Source organism: Protobothrops mucrosquamatus, unplaced genomic scaffold (assembly GCF_001527695.2).
Source record: "Protobothrops mucrosquamatus isolate PMUCROS unplaced genomic scaffold, P.Mucros_1.0 scaffold488, whole genome shotgun sequence".
NCBI lineage: Eukaryota > Metazoa > Chordata > Lepidosauria > Squamata > Viperidae > Protobothrops > Protobothrops mucrosquamatus.
This window is the reverse complement of record NW_015386807.1, coordinates 278,548-303,161: the sequence shown is the minus strand read 5'-3', so window position 1 is coordinate 303,161 and position 24,614 is coordinate 278,548. Positions and strand designations below refer to the sequence as shown.

At 38.3% G+C, this 24,614-nt stretch overlaps 1 protein-coding gene across 1 annotated transcript in view; it reads right to left on the bottom strand.

Moving 5' to 3' along the window:
• The window catches only part of SNED1 (sushi, nidogen and EGF like domains 1), a 68,949-nt gene extending 46,425 nt beyond the window's left edge, over positions 1 to 22,524 (bottom strand). Inside the window, exon 1 of the mRNA XM_029284280.1 lies at positions 22,315 to 22,524. Within this exon, the coding sequence (XP_029140113.1) occupies positions 22,315 to 22,524 (210 nt within the window). The remainder of the gene's footprint in view (positions 1 to 22,314) is intronic.
• Between the last annotated feature and the right edge of the window lie 2,090 nt (positions 22,525 to 24,614).

Here is a 24,614-nt window from a genome sequence, read left to right as displayed (position 1 = left end):
TTCACTTCAGTGTCCAAAGTCTTATGGTATCATATTTTTAAGAGAATTGAAAACAAAAGCATTGTCCCAGGGGAAGGATTTCTACAATTAATTCCAAAAACTTTTTTCAAATCTATCTGTCCATTTGTAACTTTCCAAAATCAAAGTTCTAATCATCCTTTTGCTGTTAATTTCAAAATATTTTTTAAATCTTTAAATTTTTTAAAATTTCTTTCACTAAGGATTGAAGGAAACTCACTCAATGCTGTAAAACTTGTTGATCCAAAAGTTCCTAATAGCCGAAAAGCAGTTAACAAGCAATTTCCAAAAGTGATTAGAAAAAGAAGTATGCAAATTCAGTGTCTTTTGGTTATTCCGTCATTTCTCAGAGATCTAAACCCATCAGAGGCTACTGTTTTGTGGTTTCCTTGTGAGGAGCAACAGTATGGAACACTTGTGGGCAACCTCAAATCCTCTCCTTGTCCAGAGAAGAATTACAAAGAGCCATCTCCTCACTAGTTCTTCATTCCACTATGGTTATCAACTTCACTTTTAGCAGAGCCATCTTCAGGCCACCATTTCTTCTCTGGAGATTCGAATCATCCAAAATTTTCTTAGGTGATTTCTACTGGGTTTTACTGAGAAATATTCATAGTGCCATTCTGTTTTAGCAATTCTTTGAATTTGATTTAGCCTCTGTAGAATAAAGGAGCCCCAAATTCAGATAGCTATAAATAAGAAACTTCATGGCAGATAACTAAGATCTATTTAATGCAGCAGATCTTTAGTCTACCAGAGAATAAATTACAAAATATGCTAAGAAATTTATTTGGCTTGTGAGCCTTCTTGATATTTTTACTCAGATGGATCCCTATGGCACACATTTTTCCTAACAAGGATTTCAAGACCAACATACTTTTAACTTACTGCTATTTGTTGTCATCTTGCTTCCTAGCTTGGGGCGGGGGCATAAAATAAAACAAAACTTCTACATGCTCTGGACATTAAGTCCATTGCTTACCCAACATATTCTTGAAGAATTTGATATAGCAACCCCTCAGGTCAGCATTTGTATGAGGCAACCTCTTCTGTGTAAACATACGTTGAGTTATTGCCATGACTAAGGGGAATAAGATTAGTGTTTCATAAATTCTTAGTAACCTTTTAATGTCCACATGGAAACATTCTTCCTATTATTAAAGAAATATGGGATGAAGCAGAAGCCAAGATTTTTTTTGAAAGAGCGCTTCAAACTAGTTTGGATTTTCAAAGCAATTCAGGTTATTTAGATTCTATCACCATATCCATACAATAAACAAGGGATCATAACAAGCAGTCATTGCAAGCTTCAGCATATTTACATGGTAGTAAATCCAACTATTTACTTCTAACAAGTAATATTTAAGCATATGGTTTTAGTAACATTTACTTTGAATGTTATGAGCTGTTAAAGTTCTCTCATCTTACTGTAGAAAAGAATTTTACCACTTCATATTAAATAAATATATGCTTAATATATTCAGGAATTCTCAATAGAGATGTGCAGATATCTTTTTTATGTATACACATTGGAGAACTTCTCTCATAATACAAAATCATAACACAGAAATGAAACCATGTCAAAGATACTTATTCATTCTTCATAGCTTTAAATGGCAAAGATCAATATCCCAGTTATGGCTGTAATACAATGATTAAAGTGCTGTATTAGGGCGGGAAAGATTGAGATTTAAGTCTAGCCTCAGCCATGGAAACTTTGGACCTGACTTTGGACCTGTTACTCTCTGTCAGCTGACTTTGGACCTGTTATTCTGTCAGCTGATCTACCTTACAGAGATGCTTTTGGGGGAGTAAAAGAGAGGAAGATCTCCATGTAAACTGCCACAAGAACTTGGAAGTAAGTCTGGATACAAAGATAAACAATAACAAACAAATAATAAATATTCATTTTAGTGCATAGGTTCAGGAATCCAATCCAGGCTCAGTCACGTTTATTATGAAGACAGTTCTCATTTATGAGTTTCTAGATGTGCAGAGTGGATTCACAATGTGCTAAACCAGTAAGATGGCTTGTTTGTGGCTTAGAATTCTATAGAATCTAACCACTGATTTGTGGATGATTTGACTTAATATACTCAATAAATTTGCCCAATTGTGATGTATCAATAAACTGTTTAAAATTATATTTTAGCATAATGTGTCACAACTCTGTGTGCTGTCAAAATATTAATCTATGTCACTCAACAGCTTCATTTTTTCATAGACGTTATAGAGGCATATACTGTAAGATGTTAGTGAATTACTGATAGAAAACCGTACCTTTATTTCTCTCCTAAGCTTCTCTAGTATAAACCTTACTTGCAAAGATATCTGCATTCTCTATTCCAGGCCAAAATATAATTGCCTCTAAAGTGAGACTCAAGGAAAGTTGCATAGTGGATCTTCTTATCATTTATATTCTATTAGAATTGGCTGAATAGCAGTGTACAGTTTTAAACAAAGCTTTTAAGATGTGATTTCCAGTTTATAAATAACCATTTCTGAAAGTCCATGCATTTATCTTAAAATACACTTTCAAATTAAATGCAGATGCATTTCATGAATGCACAAAGTAGAGGTATATGAATCACAAAATCCACATATTCCAAGAAATCACATCAGGAATGGGGTCACAGGCTTTCCCTAGAGAAGCCCCTATTTCTAATTGTTGCCATTTGTCAGAACTCTAGAGAACCACCTGCTGATTACATGTGCCATGAATGGTGCCTTCATGCAGAAACTGTTTTTCAGAATCTGTAAAGCAACTAACAAGTAAAATGATAAACACAACCTATAAAAGCAGAACAATGTGTGTGTGTGCGTGCGTGCATGTGTGCAGGCGCTGAGAGAGAATCTAAATTAAACCCAGAAAACGTCACAGAGGGGAAAAACACTCTCAAGCCAAATCAAGCTGATCTTTGAGAAAAAAAATCCAGCAATACACAGGCCAATCCAGGCACCACCCATGTAACTCAGGCAAGAAACAAAATCCATCTCAGCAAAATGGCAGCTAGTATTGATACAGAATAACAGGCCTTTTTTATTTATAGCTAAGAACTTTTCTCTAGCTGGAAAACTTAGTTTCACAAGTGAATGTACTTTTTTACTTAGATGAACTTTAGTCACATCCAGACCAATGGCTTTAGAGATAAAAAATAGAATATTCCCAAGCTTCATGCAGTGATGCAAAGAACATTACAATCTTTGGGGTGAACCCTGCAACTTATTAATGTTCATGATGAGGGAGCATAAATGAAAAAGAGAGTAAACATCACTGTGTTGGGAAACATATGATGCACTGCTGACATTTAAGACACATTCAAAAAAACCAAAACCAAAAACCAAAACAACCCATCTCCACATCAAGCAGTGGCTTTAATAGCACAAACAAATGAAATACACAATGCACCTGAATTTTCCCACAAGATTCTAAGGATTTTAGTAGAAAAGTAACAAACCAAGTGTTATTAAATATTTTTTTTTGGGGGGGGAATGCTCATGTCAGTTTAACATATCATGCTAAGCTACTATCTACTGCTAGCTATACATTGCACTGACTAGGCAATATAGTTAGCAATTTTAACTACAATTGTATGCTGCTCAAAGCTGCAGCTGTTTGAGTTGGGTGGCTATATAAATAGTTAAATAAATAAATAAACTTATACTTTATAAGCCACAATCCAGGGTTCACATCAGCCATTATACTAAATTAGCAATGGGAAATTTTTATGGTTGGAGGCCACAATGATCAGTCTCATCAATGGAAGGGACATGAAAGGCCGTCCAGTAATGTAGTGACATTTCTGGAAGAGACATAAGTGCAGTGACCATATTTTCTTGGAAAAAATGAAGGATAAATCTGAAAAAAGGCAAATCTAAAAGAGATTTGTAAGGATTAAAAATGTTTATATTTGTAGCTTTGTTTTACAAAGAAAAATTCAGGAGAAACCCAAGAAAATAAGCAATTAAGTTAAATAAATCTGAAGAGCAAATTTTTAAAATAACGGACTGCTCTTTATAATAAAGAATGCATGGTCACTGTAGCCATTAAAGCCATTTAGTGGCTGCTTCGCTACATTATTTTATACGCCTCCCAATTCTCAGAGATTTTGGTTATTTTACAATTTTTTATAAAAAAAATTAAAACAAGAAAACAACATAAAACAAAAAGAGCAAAGATGGCAAAGATAACTAATCCAGGTGGAAACAAGAAAAGAAGAAAAAGGAGCATCAATCATTCTTGTCAACGGCCTGGATGAAGAGCTAGGCCTTGAGGGTCCTCCAAAACACCAGTGAGTTGGACACGGTTCAAATCTAGAGGGAATCTCATTCGAGAGGGTAGTACTGAGAAGGGATCCTGATAGATGATCCTGTTTAATTGAAAGAACCAAGAGTTTACATGCTTACAATTGAAAGAAAGATTTAAACTAGACAAAAAGAGGTATGGATTTGCCTTTGTTAAAAAGGAATTGGAAACCTTACTGTGTGGCAGTGTTGAACACATTATTGCTAAGGTTTATAAAACGTTACTGAAATTGAACTTGGAAAGTGAACATGTAAAGCATTGTATGACTCAGTGGGCAAGGAATTTTGGATATAATGTTATGCTTGTACAATGGGAGAATATGTGGATGAAAAGTTTAAAATTCACATTAAATTACAATTTAAAAGAAAATTTCTACAAGACAATGTTAGTGACTATAAATGTGGTCTGTTCATTAGGTCTTACATATTTCCATAAAGTTTACTTACAACTTTTACTTTTATATTTCTTCCCTAGAAAATAATACACAATTTCGTTTCTTTATGACTCATCCTAAGTATAAGATTATGTCTTTTAAGAATTTTGCTTGTATTTCTATTTTGGTCTTAAAAAAACACCCCCCCCCCAAATGGAAAAAGACCCGGGGGAAAAATTAGAACTTTGATGTTATATATGTTGACGGCAGCAAGACTACTTTATGCATCAAAATGGAAGGACATTTCAATCCCCACAATGGACGAATGGCTGCAAAAATTGATTGGGTTAGCAGAGATGGCTAAAATGACTGCTCTGATCAAAGAAAAAAACCACAAGTTCTTTTGTTTCTACTTGGAAACCATTTCTGAACTTATTGTACTTGAGGTGGGGAAAAAATGAAACTTTGATTTTGGGTTTTACTGATTAGATAGATTTGTTGTTAGAGAAATGGCTAGTTTACACTCTTATGTAAAAGTAAAAAGTTGAGGTGTGATGTTACTTCTTATTCTGCACCAAAGGGAGTCAGAGGTCAACGGCTTTTTTTCTTTTCTCCCTTCTTTTCTACACTTCTCTTTTCCCCTTTTCTTCCCTTATTTTTCCCACTATTTGATTTTGTATTTTTGTATTTTATATTATAAACTAATAAAAAAGTTTTAACCAAAAAAAGAGAAAGAACCAAGAGCACCCAACCCTGCCAGATCAGATTGATCAGGTAAATACAATGGGAGACAGGTGGTCCCTCAACTAACATTGCTTCTCTGCTCTTATTGCATTTTCACAATACCCCACAATCCTGTTTCAGGTAAACTGGGCCCACTTGGTAAAGAGGGCACAGAAAACCTTGTGCAGTTTTCTATCATACTATCCAAACTTGTCTACTTTGGATAGCATGATTTTGGACTATCTTTGAGGTAGGGAATGAGAGCTAACTGCCTCCTAGAGCTTATCTCTGCCCATTCTATTTGGGGGGGATCATGCTGCTAAAAATAGCCCATAACAATCAGATAGAAAGATTAAACTGAATGTAACTATATTTAATCAAGACAATGCAAAATGATGTTACCTAGCTTGGTAACATAAGTTATAACAGGGGTCCCCAGCCCCAACGGATCATGGGAATGGCTGGCGAGTACACGCATGTGTGCATGCACCCTCCCCATTCCTGCTAGTGCCGCTATGCGAGTGCTAGCAGCCCTGTTTGCACATGCGTGGGGTGCTAGTGCTGCCACCAGAATCACATGGGAACTAGTGGCCCGTTTTTCCATGCGCATAGGTGCCAGCACCACCAGGAGTGCACGTGGTCTACTTGTGCATGTATGCGGGCGCTTCCACCATGTGTGCACCCATTTTGTGCATGTGCATGTACATAGTCTTGAAATGCTAGTTGGTTACAGGCTGAATATGAATCAGTAGGATGTTACTGCAAAAAAAAGGAAATTACGTTTTTGGCTTATTCAATAGTTTCAAAATCATGAGATGAAACTGTAATATTATGCACTGATAACTGCCTTCCCCCTTTCAATTCTGGAAGCACACTTTAAAATTAATTTAGATAAATTGGAATAAGTTCAGAAAAGGGCAGTGTGAATGACCAGGAGATTATAAACAAAAACTTTGAAGACAGATTGAAGGAACTGGAAATGTTTATCCTTGAGAATACCACTAAATACACACCAATATTGTCGTGAAGTTTTTATAGACTTTTATATCTCTCTCAGTTCTGAACAAAAGATAATAAGTCTTGTCTCTTGGGTCTTATCTAAATAAATAAGGTCCTTCTTTCTAAGGACATATATCACTAATATTGTTAGAGAATAGAGGAAAATGTAGAGATGTGTATGTGAGAAAACAACCTTCAGAGCACCCAACCACCCTCCTAGAGAAGGAAATATTTTGGGGGATATTAAAAAAGGCAGAATATTATATTTCTCCAAAGGAATAATGGAGGGGAAAAAAAACCTTTAAAGGCTTTTCTGCCTAAGTTTCCCCAGGCAGAAATTGAGCAGCCTGCAGAAATGCAGATTTGATAATCCTATTCAGAAAGATTGGGCCACCTATTCATACGCAAAATGCTTTCAGCCACAGCCCAGAAAAGCAGGACATGACCTTTAGGACATAATAGGATTAACCTACCACCATTAAAATACCAAAGGGCACATTCAAGCTCAGGTCAAAATACATGCCACAGGAACAGGAACAACTTCAAACACAAAAGCCCAAGAAGGTATAAAAATCCACCACACTCGGCTCCATTTTGTCAGCTTTCCCAGAACTACATGCTGTTGGTTCTGTTCTTCAATAAACAACAACCTTTTTTCCAAACAGCCTCCATTTTGTTTATTCCTGGCTTGGACTGGACTTGATGATTTTTCTTTCAGCACTTCCATAAAGGATAGGTCATTTAAACCTACGAAACTGAATGAAACTGGAATTTTAAGAGTAAGATTAAAACTTTAATCTTCTGCTACATTTGGAGTCAGTTCTGAGTCATCTTTCTTCATTCTATCAATTTGAAGGACTAGGAAAGCAGATCTTCCAGGATGGCACGTTTTATCTCAATAGCACCTTCCATAGAAGTTATAAGACATGCCAGGAAGGATTTTTATCTTAATCCCATTGCTTAATAATCAATGTTGTACACAAGTAGCAAGTTTGAGAGTGGAGAGAGACACTGGGCAATCATTGGCTTCTCTGATTTCTCCCTTGTATCCTCAGTTCTGCCTTTCAGAGCACAATTGTATGGGCATCAACACTGCCCATCAGGAAAATCCAGGCAAGATTCCATAGACATCTGCTTTTGATGCTTGTGTGGAAAAGAAGCCTTGGCCAATCTTCTACTTAGCTACTCCCACTACAGCTGTCAGTGGAAGCCAGAGTTCAGTATGTTAATGAGGTAAAAAAAATCCTCCTTTAAAGTTACACCCCTCACTTCCCAAAGGAGACATGCATCAAACTATTTCATTTTAGTGCGTCTTACTTCCCTGGAGTCATCCCCATGTGATTGCTGCCAAATAAAACATTGCTAAGGAGAACATATGTAACACAGACCAGAGGGGTCAGGTCTGAAATCATTCACAAATGGAAGCTAAGGCTTAAACTTTCTGCTCTTAATTCTAATGACAATGGAAGAAGAATATTCCCTCTCCCTCTGCAGCAGGAGATATGGGTTTATGCAATACCTCTTGTTTCAATTCTCTTCAGCATCATTTGTTAATCAAGTATTCTGATTAAGTTCTGAGATGCAGGAGGCTGGATAGGGAAAAAAAAGCCTTCTGTTTTTCCACCATTTAGATGATTTGCCTCCTTTTCATCTACTTGTGCAATCGACCCTTGAAGTGTTATCTCACAAGTTAATATATGCATACTGTACTAAGAATTTGTTCCGAGCTGGAAATGCCTCACTACTGTAGTCAGATTTTAAATTATCCTTGTACTGGCAAAGGAATCAATAATCTCCCAGATACAGTATGTGGAATTCTTAAAGAGCCAGTTCTCTGCTTGCACTTGTCAAATTAATTATTTTAAAAAAATCATAAATACCAGTACATATGCTGGTACCATCAATGCATATTTTAGGTAATCCATTTTAACTTAAAAATGATATAAGCAGGTGATGAAGTTATTCCCGGCTTGGACTGAACCCTGATGAAGACTTTTCCTTCAACACAGGGTAGCATTCTGTGACTATTTTTCTTTTCATTACAGCTTACTTTTAGAATTGCTAAATATCTAAAAACAATTAAGAGCAGAGGAGCAGAATCGATAAGTTTCTGACCTCACACACCCTCCCCCTGCCTTAACTGCAGCCCTCAAATCCCTTTCCAGTGGCCAAGGAGAGAGGCCTATGGATTGTACACTGAGGCTATAGGATGTCTATAGTTTGACTGTCTCCCTCTAGCTTTCAAAATCTACCTAAAACTGCTAGGAGAGGTATTTGTCAGTTTCAGATGAATATCATCAATACACTGGTAATAACTCAATTGTATATCTCAACCTTAGACTGGACCGAAGACGCTATGGTGGTTTTGATGTCTAGGGGCAGGAGTAATGTTCATTCAGAAAGGCAATCAGTTCCAGTGTTAATCCAGGACAGGAAGACACTTCCCCTGAAAGTGCAGGTCCATGATTTTGGGGTCTTCTGGACTCACAGCTATTGATGGATGAGCAGGGAGAGGCACTGTTCAGAGGGATCTTAGGCCATTTCCCATTTATGTACCAGCTGTGCCTCTTTCTAGAGTAGGAGGACCTGATTATAGTAACTCATGCCCTTATTACCACATGGCTAGATTACTGCAATGCTCTATATATTACATTTTTTTAATAAATTCCATTCAAAGTTTGTACTTGGTGCAAAATACAGCAACTCATCTATTTCTGACTGAGACCTGTTATAAGCTTGTGGCTTCTGTGCTATGACGCCTGTATTGGGGTTCCAGTAAGATTATGATGCGATTTAAACTGCTGCTTTTAACCTATACTGTAAATTTCCACGTGGCTTGAATTCCAGGTTCTCCAGTAAAGATTCCTTAAATCAGAATCTAACATTTTTCCTAGCAGTAGTTCCCCACTTTAATGTGGAAGGGAGGCTGGGGCACAAAACAATGTTTTGGTGATGGCTCTTATTTTATGGAATAGTTTCTCTTCTGAAGCTAAGCTGGCATCCATTCTGATGGCACAGCAGAAATTGTTTAAAACAGAGCTTTTCCAGAGAGTATTTGAAGAATAACGGTATGGCATCATCTTTTACTTTATTGTGATTATTATACTTTAGGGAGCTTTGGTATGGTATGTTTTATGCATTTTTATAGCAAGCAGATAAACTATTACTAAGATAAAGTCCCTGAACAAACATTTATTTGTTCAGGATATGCCCTACTTTTCTACTCTCATGAGTGCTCAAATTTAAAACATAAAAATAAAAATAGAACATTTATAATTTCTGCCTGTCATATGGAGCAAAAGGAGTTTGGTTTTTGGAAAATATTAGGAATTAAATTTTATATTAATTCCTCCCACATACTGCAAGCATAATTTTCTTCTTAAAGGAGACCCCACCCCATCAATTCTTGTACTGAACAAAAGCAGAAGTACTCTGAGATGCCCAACTTGTTGCATATATGCGTGATAGTAGGAGTTGGTCCATTGCCTCCTGTGAAAAAAGACAGCAGCTGTAATGGGAAGTTGGGACTAGTTTTATGGCCTGTAATGCTACAGAGTAGGAAGAAAGGGTGCCTCAGCCCTTCAGTGTGACCCTTTCATGTTCCATAAGGAGGAAAAAGCCTTTATTATGACACTCAAAAATTTATCTAGCACAAGATTTCTTAGCCTGATTCATCTTTGCTTTGCACTTGATGTTACTGTTTAAAGCATAGTCGAAAGCAAGCCATTAAAAATATGGCTCTGTTACAAAAAATAGGAGCCCTTGACAACTATTCTGTGTGAATTTAGAGCTGAGCCAGTGTAGTTTAGATGGGGTAGGGTTGAACTGATGATGCAAGAACAATGTGCAATCTTACTCCTTGATCTTTTTCTTGGAAAAAGAAATTGCTGACAAAAGAAGCAGTTTAAAATTATATACAAGTCAGCATTGGTTCTCCACACAAATAAAAAAAAGGTGGCAGGTTCTCAGATTATAAAAATATTACATAATAGTTTTGGAAGCTTCATGAGTTTCATATTGAGGCCACTTTTCTGAACCTGATGCTCTCTAGATCAGTGCCCCTCAACCTTTGCGGCTTGGTGGCCTGGCTGGGGGAGAGGGGAACTGGGCTGTGCATGCACACATGGCCCTTGTGCGAGTGGCAGGCTGGTGGGCTGGTGTGGGCCGGCGTGCATGTGTGAGTGCACACTGGCCTTTTGGTCGTGCAAGTTGACTGCATGTGCACACACTCCAGCCAGCCACTTTCATGGCCCAATTCCGAATAGGTCACGCCCCAGTAGTGGGCCACAACCCGGGGGTTGGGGACTGCTGTTCTGGATGTTTTGAACTCAACTCTTTTAATCAGCAGATTGGTAGGATACCTAACTGTGATTATGGGAGTTCCATTACAGCACATCTATGGGGCATTAGGGTGCAAATAGCTGCATCAGGAACACAACAGAGTAGGATCAAATTAGTAAAACAAAGACATAAGATGAGAGAAATAGTTGGGTAAGAACATTTTTGACCATCCCAAATAACCAGTTCTCACATTCAATGAGAACAATGGCATTTTAAAAAGAAATGGCAGGGGTGGAGGGGAGAGTGTCTATAACCTCTCTGCAGAAATGTATATACCTGAGCAATTGAAATGAACTTTTAGGGGGGGAAATTGAGCAAGTAAGCAAATTAAGCAATCAGTTACTGTCAGAATAGGATCTGGCTGCATGAGAGACAACTAAGATTTTAAAAATACAGTGACAAATATTAGTGGAGAGGAATCCACGCAACTTAGAACACAGCACCGAATCACATTACACTTTTTTTGATGGGAAGGATGGCATTGAATCAATCTTTTCCCCTGATGACTGACTGGGCAAGTCTCTAAACGGCATGATTTCAGAAGTGATTTGCTATTACCTTCTTCCTAGGGCTGAAAGTAAGTGACTGGCTGATGGTCACCCAGCTGGCTTTCTTCTTAAGGTGGGACTAGAGCTCACCATCTCTTGGTTTCTAGTCTTGTGCTTGAATCACTACACCAAACTGGCTCTCATCATTTTACAATATTTTGAGCCTAGCGTTTTAAAGTTTTAACAGACGGATTTGCATTTGCATATACATTCATAATAAAGAAGGGGAAAGCATATTTGAACCCAAAAGGCTATGTTGGGAAACAGGAAGCATTCTACATGTTCACTGGCAATTTGAATCTACAGCAGGGCACATAGTCAAGTTCTGACTATGTAGATTAGATATCTAGAAATGTAGACTACATTGTCATTGTTCAAATGGAACTCAATGCGTCCCGTTTCTTTCCCAGACTCCCCCCTCCCTCCTGTTTCTATGGCACGTTGAGCAGCTACAGAAGTTAGCAAGTATCTTAGCAATTCAACCTTGACACATCTGAGAATTATATTAAAAAGATGAGGATGGGGTGTCCTCTTTTGTGAGGAAAATACAAAATGCCCATATTTTTCTTGTGATCTCCAGGAAAAGAGATTCCAAAGCTAAGATATTTACAATATTTTATTACTAGCTTTTTTTTTGTAAAGTCACTGTATCTTTTGACATTCTCAAAACACCTTTACCTTTCTTGCAACATTTTCTTATCATGTAAAAGACAATCAAATTAACCTAACCTTCTGCCTGCCACTCAACTAATTCACTGAATCACTGTCTATAAAGAGAAGTAGAACTATCCTTGCGGACTCTCTTTAAGTCATCTTGCTCTTCTTCGACCTTTCAGCTGGGAAAAATTTTCCAAACTGAATACCATTCTAGATGGGAAGAGTTGTTCTTTAATTATATTGAGTTGTGTGTTAATTACATTCAAATTAAATATAGCCATCTTGATCAAGATATACAAATATACATACATACATAAACACACATACACAAATACACACATACATATTGCCAATCGGCCTAAAAAAAGCCTTGCACATCTTAGCCACACATACCACATGCAAGCATTCAATACTCATTATACAAAATCTAAGATCTTAGCTTTTGCTAAATACCCCAGCATTCATGTTTGGCAACTGAATATGTACTTGACAGAATAGGTTAAAATTTTCAAGGATTTAACAAGGGTCTTTCATGCTACAAAGAAAAGCATGGGATGTATGGAACATGTTCAAAATGCACATAAATTAGCAACAGGCCTGCAATCTTCCTATTATCTAGAGATGAGTTATTCATACCTGCTATACTTAAACAATTCTCTGCTAGTGTTTGGACACAACTTCTGTTTGAGGCCCAAATGAGACTGTAGTTTCTTCCCTCTTGGAGAGGAGGTGAATTTAATCTAAATTATAAGATTGTAAATTCTTAAGAAACATATTTCAAATTCAATAACATGTTACTAACATGATTTTGTATTCAAGACTGGCATGAACAAAACTGAAATTCATATTTTGACATGTATCTTCTCCTAAAACCACTTTTCTCAACCATAGGCTTCTTTCTCTGATCTTAATTATTTTTTTCTTCATCCAGGAGTAAATCATTGCATGAGAAACTGAAATGTAGTTTCTCATCTGATACAATTTTGATGATGGGATGTCAGCATGCAGTGATAGCCTTTGAATAATAGCCATGGATTAGGAAAGCTGATTAGATGTGGCTGCCCTACCTAAGGACGTATTCTTGAGTAGTCACTCTTTTTTAAGCCAGCAAAATATTTAAGCCAAATAATGCTTCTCAAATTCAGAAGACCCCTAATTCTGACAAGATTTAATTCCCTTCGAATAGCTGTTCTTGAGTTTAAATTTCAGCAAAGACTTTATCTCTGTGGTCAAGGAATTACTGAAATATTAAGTCATGTTTTGTTACATAATTCCCCATCAAGTCAAATTTCCAGGCCATCCAGATTTATTTATAACTAATATTGTCCAACCAATGTGATTTTATTTCTCTGAATGTAGCTAAGTTTGCCTATTCTTTAAAATAAAATGCATAGGATTTCGATCACATCAAAGTTATTGTTTTCAATTTTTATTTGCTGTCTCAGAATTTGCCATTTTCCTTTTTTGAACTGGCCAATATCAGCTGTTTGAGGGAGACCAAATTAGGAAACAGATGCTGCAAGGATTACTGGGACTCCACTTTACTTTATATATTAGTATTAGCGTATGTTGTTGTTATATTAGCCAGGAGACTACAATGCAATTGCAGAGTAGTAGTTTGACTGCCAAGGTACCAGGTCTGTTTTAGGACATGCTCATGTGCTCCCCATGGTGCGCCACAAGAGGGCAAGCTGGCTTCACACCAGAAAAAAGACAAGCAGCTCTTCCTGCAGTAGCATCCAAGGCCGCCTCCTTTCCTGGAGCTGCCTCGCGAATGGGTGTCACAACCAGGAAGGTTCAGAGAGTAGGAATCTGACTGCCTGCATGAAGCGCCAACTCGTCTCCCATTGAAGTGGTACCTATTTATCTATTTGCATAGAACATACTTTTGAACTGTTAGGTGGTGAGGGGCAAATGACATGGACTTTGTAATTTGTTAGCTAATATAGTTACTTTATATTTTACTTTGTATTTTAAAACTAATTACTTTATATTTTGATTTTACTTACTTTTGTCTCTTAAAATAATGATAAGGTTTATAACTGGAATGTAGGAAAACGTCTTATCCTATGGCTGTATGGATTGATTAGATAGCTTCTAACATCCCTAAACTGAAAAGATAAAGTTATAGAAGGATGGCTGTATACTTCCCCCCCCCAAGAAAATGTTTCTTAGTGTCAACTGATTTACTGTGACAAGGAGGGGTTACTTTTATCTTATTCAAGCAACTTTCCTCTTTCATAATTTGTTATGTTAACTATAAAAGTGATGTAAGCTAAGGATCGGAGTTCCTTCTTTGAATGAGAGGAATCCCCTTTGTCTGAATATTCTGATAAATTGTAATAAAATGATCTTCCTGACTTGGTCTGTCTCATTGGAAAATATGCCTGCTGAGGCACGAGCATGAAACAGCCATATTTGGTCTTCAGTGGACAGAAGCTGAGTGAGGACTCAAACTGCTGGAGCAGAAACCATCTCCAGCATCAATAAGCCACTGAACCACCACACCTCTTTACTCTTGTAGATTATACAGTAATACAATAACAGTATCTTGAAAACCTGCCAGTTTCCTTCTGCCCTCCTTATACTATTATTTTGTGTCTCTTTCTCATTGATACTCTTTCCTTTCCCAGAGTTGAGATGTTGTTTACTTTCCTTTTTATCAGCTGACACTTCTTGCATACAGTTGCCAACTTTAGCTCTGTTTTCCTCCCCAATCAATGTCCATCATGAAGTTTACTGATTGATATACACACATAATCGCTATTTTCAACCAATACGTTAACCTTGCCTAACTAACCAATGTTCTATCTATAGACAGAATTTTTAAACTTAAGCACTTCTTGTATTGTTGCAACAAGTTAAAAATACACATTTCAATGGAGACATTACAAATAATGTAATCTGATTCCATTTTTTACAGATGTTATCCAGATGCATTTAGACCACATTCTCAGCATTCAATTTTGGAAGTTGTAGTCCCAACACTTCAAAGAGCACCTGGTTTGGTGCAAATACTTTAACCCTTTATTAATTTATTTCATTAATTTAAAACATTTATATAGCATAGATGCTCGTAACCAACTCTGAGCTGCCCCCAATCAAAAGTTAAAACATATAACACCATATTAAGACTATAAAACTAAACGCATTAAAACATTAAAAACAACAAAACCAGGCACCAAATCAAACTTCTAATATGCAGCCGTCCAATCTTATCCCAGCACTTGGAGGGAAAGCCAGGTTCAACCCTTTAGGAAGGTAAGGCAGGTAGAGGCCTGCCAAACTTCAGAGGGCAAAGTGTGTTCCACAGAAAAAGGGCTGCCATGAAAAGGCACCCTAGATCCCCTCAAATCTCAATATTTAGGGGAAAGAACTAGGCATGTGTCTATCCTATCTGATCTGCTAGGATGGTAGACGTCCTTAGGAAAAGATGGTCCTGCAGATAACCCGGACCTCTGCCATACAGGGACTTTAAAGTTGATGACTAGCACCTTGAATTGCACCCAGAAAGAAACTGGAAGCCCGTCAACTTCTGCAACAAAGGTGAAACATGGGCAAAATTAGGAAGCCCCATTACTGTGCACACTGCTGCATTCTGAACCAATTGAAATTTCCGGGTGGTCTTCAATCGCAGCCTATGTACCAGCTTTCCCATGTAGGATCTGCTAAATGACAAAGCTTCATCCAGGAGTCTTGCTTTATTATCTTACAAAATCTTTTTAACCTGTTTGCGCGGGGCAATTTTTTTCCAAGCTGCATGCAAAGCAATGACCTACATTCCTAGTAGGCAGAATGACAGGGTTTACATATTGCATTAAGCCAAAAGTTCTCTAACTTTCTGGTGCTGTGACTTCTAAAACAATAAATATGTTTGTGTGACCCCTATGAATAAACCTAATGACTTCTGTCTTGGTAATAGTCAACGTTTAGAATCAAACTACTTCATGCAAATTTTTTTGTCCTTTTGCTATCCCTCCCCCCTCCCCCCTCCCTTGCTAGTGTTTTGGTTATCTAAAGGTTGTTCACTCATCTCTGAATTTTGTAAATAATAATGTAGGAGTAATAATAATTTAGTGGACCACAGATTATAAAATGTAGTTCTATTTCAGGTTACGTATGGAGACGATGACGTTCTAAATGCTCTGCCACATTTTAAACCATGAAACAGGGAGCTTCCCAACTGCAGCTGAGTTTTCAGTGTAGGAAAGTATTTAAAAATCAAATGCTCTTATCTATGATACCATTTTAAAATGCTAAGACTCTGAGAAGGGAGGGGATGCCTTATTTATGACCTCCTTCATTCTTGGAAGCTTTTGGTCCTTCCACCTCTATGTTTTTTTTTAAAATGCAAACATAGTGCATTATCAGGATTCCTGAGGCAAACTAATAAATAAATAACAGAGTTGGACAGGACCTTTGAGGTCTTCTAGTCTACCCCCCTGTTCAAGCAGGAGATCCTATCCAATTCCTGACAAATGGCTGTCCAATCTTTTTTTTAAAAAAAAAACTTCCAGTGTTGGATCACCCACAACTTTGGAGGCAAGTTGTTCCATTGATTAATCGTTCTCACTGACAGGAAATTTCTCCTTAGTTCTACGATGGATCTCTCTTTTTTATGCTTTCCTTCTTGTCTTGCTTTCAGATGCCTTTTGAGAATAGGTTGACCTCCTCCTCTCTCTGATAGTCCCTGAAATATTGGAAGAACTGCTATTATACGACTCCCATTCCTTCTCTTCATTAGACTAGATATTTCCAATTCCTGCAACTATTCATTGTACAGTTTAGCCTCCAGTCCCCTAATCATCTTTGTTGCACTTCTCTGCACTTTTTCTAGAGTCTCAACATATTTTTTGTATCATGGCGACTAAAAGTGGATGCAGTGTTCCAAGTGTGGTCTTACCAATATAAAGTAGTAACGTTTTACGTGATCTTGATACTATTCCTCTGTTGATGCAGCCTAGGGCTTTTTGGCAGCTCAGCACACTGCTGGCTATCATCTTTGGGAATGTCCACATAGAGGTGGAATGTTACAGATAAAGCTCTGGAACTGTTCGCAAAATTGAGAGAAATCAAGCCCTTTGGAGTTGACAAATCCAAAGAGTAAAGGGGTCCCTAAAACAACCATCTCTTTTATCCGCTTATTTTATTTCCATCCATCTACTTGCAATGCTACCCCCAAATGCATCACAGAATCTGAAAACAAAATAGATCAGGCAAAATAACATCTCTCATAGGAAATTACATCCTCTCTCTCATTACAGAATGAAAAATAGTAATGAAAATATTCTAACACTCCTATGTCTTTCTTGCTGACTTGACTAATAGTCACTTGTCAGTGTATGTCAGCATTTTCTTGTCACTCACCTCTGGTGCCTGTTTGTTTGTTCATGGTCCCATGTTGTATTTCAAAGATTTAGCATAAGGTCAAACATTCAGATTATATAAGAGTATAATCTATGTCTGAACTAACCCTGTTAACACAAATACTCAATGTGTTGTAATGTTTTAATGAAATAAGAAGAGGGTCAACTGAGAAAGTTTTCAGCTGAACTCATCTTTCAAGCTTGAACTTCTTCAAAAATTATTCTTTAAACAAACATATTTATAAAGAAAATATCAACAAGCTGATAATCCTCAAGGGCCTGAGGATAGCTAAACAATTATATTTCAGTGCAATTTATGATGCTACAATTGTTATTACAGCATTGCAAAAATATATTTTGAATAACTTGTTGTAGAATGATATAATTTTTTGTGTGGATTTTCAAATTTCATGTACCCTGATAGGTGTCACTGATTGGAATACTTACTGGGGTATGTATATGCAAATACAACAAGAAATCTGTTTGCTTGTCATATAAGATTATGTCACATATTACAAAAGCAAGACAAAAGCAGTATCTGTGGGCCAATTTAAAACATCACAATGAATCCAAGAGTCAAGGTTTTGGGTTGACTCAGCCAAAGAAATCTCTTTCACTGGCCTATTTCCTGATGAGGCAAGAGACATCTCTTGAGGATCCTTGTGTATTGTTAAAGTAACAGATTCAGCAGAGATAATGTTAACATTCATTATTTTTTCCAGGAAATTAAGTTTTGCTTGATTAGCACCACAAAAGAATTTCCTATTATGGCAGGTAAAAGAAAACAGTAAGATAATGGAGGAAGACAATAAGATTAACTATCCATTAGGAGGTGGAAATAGCAGGCACATTGGTGGATGTGATCGTGCAATGTACTTAAATAATATAAAGTTCTGTATTAAAATATATACAGTATCTTAAACTTCAAGAAACTAAATTCTATTATTCCCTGAGCAGTGATAAGTAGCATTCCATGGCAGAGGAAACAAGTGGGAAAAGATGCTCAAAGAGGATAGAAGTTCCTAAAAAAGGAAGTGTTATAAGCACTGTTGGAACCAGTTTCAATGAGGAAAAGCAGAGAAAGTGGCAATTCTAAAGTATCATACTGGAGTGCAAATCATCTCCAAATTTACAGAATCTCAAGTTACATCAGCCCATGAATCTGGGTAGCAGAAGAATTTGGAAAGACTATGTTATGATTTTCCTTGAACCCAAAATATTTAGGCCATTATGACTCCTTGGCTGCAGAGTATAATTGCCTAATACAGCAAAGACACTCCGATTCTCAACATCCTGTTACAGCTTTGATGCCTTAAATTAAATTAGACTGTTTGACTGTCCCCAAGTAAATCCAGATGGTTTTGGAATAATATAAGTGACTTTACAACAAAAAAAAGCAGAGACAAAAATCTTAGCAGGCAGATAAAGCTATTCATTTCTAACATTGGAGATTGGAGTTGTTATGGAATGGGAGTGGGGATCCTCTATTCTTCAAGAGTTTTCAGGGATATTGTAGAGGCCTTTGATTTAAATCGGAAGCCTGAGAAACAATGGATGCCAGAGAAATTGATCCTAGGATAAATTACATTAAGGATACCTATGGAAAAATCATTTTCTTTTTCCTCCATCCTTCCATAAACCTCAAAAAGCTTCTGATTATGTGTTTGGTCTTTCAACAATGTAAGGTGAGGAATAATGAAGGGAAAAGGCGAATACAGATAGCCCTCAACTTACGGCCACGATTGAGCCCCAAATTTCTGTTGTTAAGTGAGATATTTGTTAAGTGAGTTTTGCCCCATTTTATGACCTTTATTGCCACCGTTGTTAAGTGAATCACCATAGTTAATAACTCGGTTGTTAACTAAATCTGGCTTCCTCATTGACTTTGTCAAAAAGTTGCAAAAGGTGATCACATGACCTTGGGACACGGCAATGGTTATAAGTATGAACCAGTTGCCAAGTGTCTGAATGTTGATCACATGATCATGGGGATGCTACAAAGTTGTAACTGTGAAAAATGGTCATAAGTCATTTTTTTCAGTGTTGTTGTAACTTTGAGTGGTCACTAAATGAACTGTTGTAAATCGAGGACCACCTATGCAGGAATCACAAAATATTCTTTCTGTGAACTTCTTTAAGTTCAGTTATCTAAAGTAGAGATGAATACCTATTTTCCTGGAAAAATATGACAAGATACAGATAAAAAGTTAGGGGTCCTCAAGTATGTATATGCTGTATAATATTATGATTAGATTGTGCACCAGGTAATGTACAGCCTTAAATACAGCTCTTGCAAACTTCCAAAAGGTGTATTGAAACTCTTACGTTTTAAAAAGGCAAAAACTATTAATATCTGACTGAAAAACAATTATTCTGATTATATAGTATTACAATTAATTTATATTTAAAAGGAATAGAATCAAATTCAATTTCAGTCCTGGATTTACCAATTGTTTTTTGAGGTATGGCTCCTAGCATGACCAAATGCGCCTTTCCCAGGAAAAGTTATGAACATCACCTTCTGGGCTGTTTGCGAAATGTTTTGAATATCTAAAGGTACTATACAAACCATAATATTGTTGTGGCTACCAACAAGCTGGGTTAGATCATAAACTATCATAGCCTTTCCATCTGATGACAATTAGTGCTAAAGGATTTGAAAAATAAGATTTGTTGGAAGGATTCATTAGTTCACATTGTATTCCTAATGATCTTGAAGTTTAAAATATAGTAACTTTCCATTTGTAAAAGAGCTACAAATCTCAACCAGAAAGATGCCAATACATTTGAAGGACACCAATTTGTGAAAATCAACCTAAACACCAAGCTATGCCAACTATTTGGTTAGCTATGATTAATACTGATTTTTGTTGATTGCACAACCTCCAGTTGTCAACCAGATTATTTACAAAGCACTCCGTAGTATATTTATTCTCAAATCTGCTTTAGGGTATGAGAAGATGGGGAATTCTAGTTTAATTTCCATAATTGAAAAGCTGTTACAACATGACAAATACAGAATGCATGATGCCAAGAAGACAAATATGTTGCCTCTTTTGTTTTCTCTTAAAAAACAAAGCTGATTTTGTAGCATCATCTTGTCTTATCTTGGCTAAGCTGGTGTCCTCTAGATGTTTTGGAGCACAACTCTTACCAGCTCCAACTATAACATCTCAGCTGATTATAGATGCTTTCTGAAATAACTGAAAAGGAGTTTTTTTATTTACAATTAATAAATTCTAACCGTTTTGGTTTGTTCTCTGATTAGAAAACACAAGTAAAGGAAAAAGCAGATTCCAGGAAGTTGTTTTAATAGGTCAAACTAGATCTGGAGCAGTGACCTCCCTCAGGAGCAAAGAATATTCATGTGCTTCTTTTAATCTAGAGCAGCAAAAATGACATTATTCAAACAGTAGATTTTCAAACTGGGATACTTAAACAAGTTACATTGAAACAAAACCTACTGACCTCTAGAATTAGCACTATTCAATACAAACTGGGACTTGTAATCAGGGTCTCTTTTTGTCTCATCTCTCCCTGTAAACCACTGATGGCTTTTCTTACCCGTTTCTTATATATTCTATTAGTGCTAACAATTATTCTTTCTTACTATGAACAATTTATTATAAAAGTTGACTATATACCTTGCATGTAAGTTGTCATATTAACTGACAGTCATAGTTAGTGGAACAATCTCTCTATCCAAAGCATCCAATAAATGCAAAATCTCTCTCAAGTCAAACTTGAGTACTGGATACATGGACACATCTGTGTAATTTTCTTAGTATCATGTCTTTTCCCAGGATTTTTTTTTATTTAAAAAATCCAGTTCAACTTTCAGCCCTGAGATTGCCTAATGGTCTCCTATCCAAATTCTAACAGACTTGGCTCCACTCAGTTTTTTAAGATCAAATTTTTAAGTTCAGCTATGTGTCACCACCTAGTAAGGCTGAGCAATCAAAACACTGGCTGCTAATATGAGTGATTCTGTGTGAATTCAGAAGCTTTCCTAATTTGTTTTCTTTTCTAATGTGTTATACTACATTGTCCATGATCATTAATCAGTAATCCAGGGAAGACTGGTTGGTATGTAGTCTTTCATAACACCCCATTGTCTTTCTAGCATCCTGTATGAAGGATGTGGGGAGAAGAGAATTGTGGGGAAGTTTAAACATGATGCTTAAACTTTATTATCAGCCTCCAGCTCTAATCTTTAGGAAGCCAATTAATATCTGAGTTCACTTTGGAACCAGTTCAATGCTTCAAAGGCTGGGGTTCCAAGTACTACAGTTTCAATCAGACTAGAGCTGGAAGGGACCTTGGAGGTCTTCTAGTCCAACCCTCTGCTCAAGCAGGAGATCCTATACCATTTCAGACAAGTGACTGTTCAGTCTCTTCTTAAAAACCTCCAGTGATGAAGCACCCACGACTTCTGATGGCAAGCTGTTTCACTGGTTAATTAGGAAGTTTCTCCTTAATTCCAGGTTGCTTCTCTCCCTTGATTAGTTTCCATCCATTGTTTCTTGTCCTGCCTTCTGGTGCTTTGGAAAACAAGTTGACCACCCTCCACTTTGTGGCAACCTCTCAAATATTGGAATACCGCTATCATGTCTCTCCCCTCCCCAGTCCTCCTCCTTTTCTGTAGACTAGCCAAACCCAGATTCATTGTTTGGGTAAGACACTTAGGATCGATACTCAATGCTTTGAAGACAGAGCATCCTAGAGCGGGAAGCAAAAAAGCAAGCATCTGACATAGCAATACAATCTAATTGGCAGGCATATCATGGGAAAATTTTTTCCCAATGGCAAGCATGGCAGTTAACAAATATCCAGAACTAAAATAGGTTTTAGAAAGGACTACCCCGGGGTAGGGCTGAGGCACGTCGTCAAGGCATTATTACTCCGCTCTAAGCATACTACTTCTCACTAAGGAACCGAAGGGATGAGCAAAGTCTCCTTAGCCCCGGCGGGATGACTACTCACGTAGAGCGCCGTGTGAGTCGCACCGAAGAAGGGGAACTTGACGGCGATGGGCTGGAGCCCAGAGCCGCCGTCGTCTTGCTGACGGGTGGCCGCGTCTCCCTGCGCCGGCCCGAAGGGATAAAAGCCAGCCAGCGGCACGGCGCCCTTGGCTCTCAGACGGACCCAGCTGCCGAGCACCAGCAGCACCATCCATCCGGACAGGCCCCGCATCTCTTCGGCAGGCGTCGCGAGTAGGAGCGTGGAGACGGGGCCGGCTGAGAAGCAGCGTGCCTGGCAGGAGGAAGTCGCTGGCAGCGGCGAGGCAAGGAGCTCCCCGGGCTGTGTGGCAGGACCACGCCGGCTCCAGAGCCGCCAGACACGCTCGGCGAGCGACCCGAAGAGCGACGGCTCAGCAAAGCTCCCGCACGCTCTCCGAGCCTCTCTGTGAGGCGGCGAGGGAGGGCACGGCGCCTCATTCACACAGGTCAGGACATAAATATTCATATCCTAGTCAGCCAATTGGGATGGGATCTGACGGAGGCGTCCCGGGAACTTAGGGGCGGAGTTAGGAGGATCAGCCTTTTCTTAAAGCGCTATGGAGATCCGTCGGGGAGAGTTAAGAGTTCGACTCGCGGAGCAGCAGCAGCAGCAGCAGCAGAATGCGTGGCAGGCAGGCAGGCAAGTTAGTTCAAGGTACCCCGTAATTGCATTCTTAAGCTGCCGTCCCTAGTGAGTTTCCTAAAGAAGGATGGGACTGCGTGCCACTTTGCGCCTTTTCCTTCTTTAGTAAGTCACAAGGGTTAGTTAGGCATTTGGCATCCTTTTGAAGTTATTACTCCGAAAAGCCAAACTGGTTTTATGCTGCAGGCCTCGCTGGGAGGATACAAATGCAGAGTTTCTGTACCTACACCGACCCATAAACTAGCTAAGCCAGTGGTTCTCAACCTTTTTAATGCCGCGACCCCAACCGGTTGTAAGTCGAGGACTAAACCGGTTGTAAGTCGAGGACTACCCAACCGGTCGTAAGTCGAGGACTTTCCCTGCCCGGGAGCGCCACGCATGCGTGGTTCCGCCCCCTGCGCCGGCCGAGGCATAGCTGGCAAGCGGCAGAGACAGAGCAGGCCGACCACCAGCTGGCCCAGCCCAAGGGAGGTAAGGCACCCGCCGGAAAAGGGGGAAAAATGGCGGACAAAAAAAATGGTGGACAGCCTTGCTTGGCGACCCCCGTGAAATGGTCGATCGACCCCAAATGGGGTCCCGACCCACAGGTTGAGAACCACTGAGCTAAGCCCTTGGAAGTAATTTGCTTTGTAATTTGTAACACAGATGAACCCAGCCTGCTTAAAGACAACATTGCTCCACTGTCTCTTGGGCATAGAAGCTCCTCATAGCTTTGTGCTCAAAAAACAGGTGATGTGGCCATTAGGAAGACTGATAGAGGAAAAAAGTATTGAGAGCTTTTTTCCCCTGCCATACTCCGACTCTACTTCTCACTGCTTCTTGCATGAAAAAACCTCCAGATTTCATTTTTACGGAAGTGGTGGTTAAAATTTCACAGTCTGTGTCTCCCAACCATTGACAACAGTGATCTAGTTGAAGCAAAGATGTATGTAAAAAAATATTTTCTTCCATTTCCAGAATCAATTATCAAAGAACATTCTCCTTTCTAGCAAAATATGAAACTCCCTCATCTTCTTCACTTTATTGCTGTTTTCTGGATCTTGCAAACCAATGCCAGCTCAAGGGTATATAGTCCCCCTAGGCTAGAGTGACTGATGACGCCAACTCCTAATGATGCAAAGGTCTGTATTTTTGGAATGATTTGGGAGGAGGGCCAATGTTGGGCATCCCCAAAGCCAGTGTTTTGTTGGCCTTAAGCCCCTGCTACAGATTCTAGTGTTTCAAAATGTAAAACCATTTTAAGATTAACCTGCAGTTTACTGATAGCACAGTGGACGTGCAAAAGCCACTACACTATAATCCAGGCCACAGGTTTTAGCCTAGCAAGTTGTGAAAACTCATTCTGTGTAATTCCTTTTATGGTTCAGAGTGTCATGGAAGCTATGAAAATTGAGTTGTTAACCATGATAAAGTTAACCGTGGTTACAGGTGCATAATAATTGAGAAGAATTTAAAATCTAGGCCACTTTAGTCTAAATTGGCAAGCATGTCAAGATCATATTAGCCTATTGTTATTTGCTGTTATAAAATAGCATAATAGGAGTGAATAAAACATGGTTGTATTAACAACGGGCAAGCATGCCCTGCAACTGTAAAACACATTTTATTTTTTTAGATTCTTTTATCCCACTTTTATTACT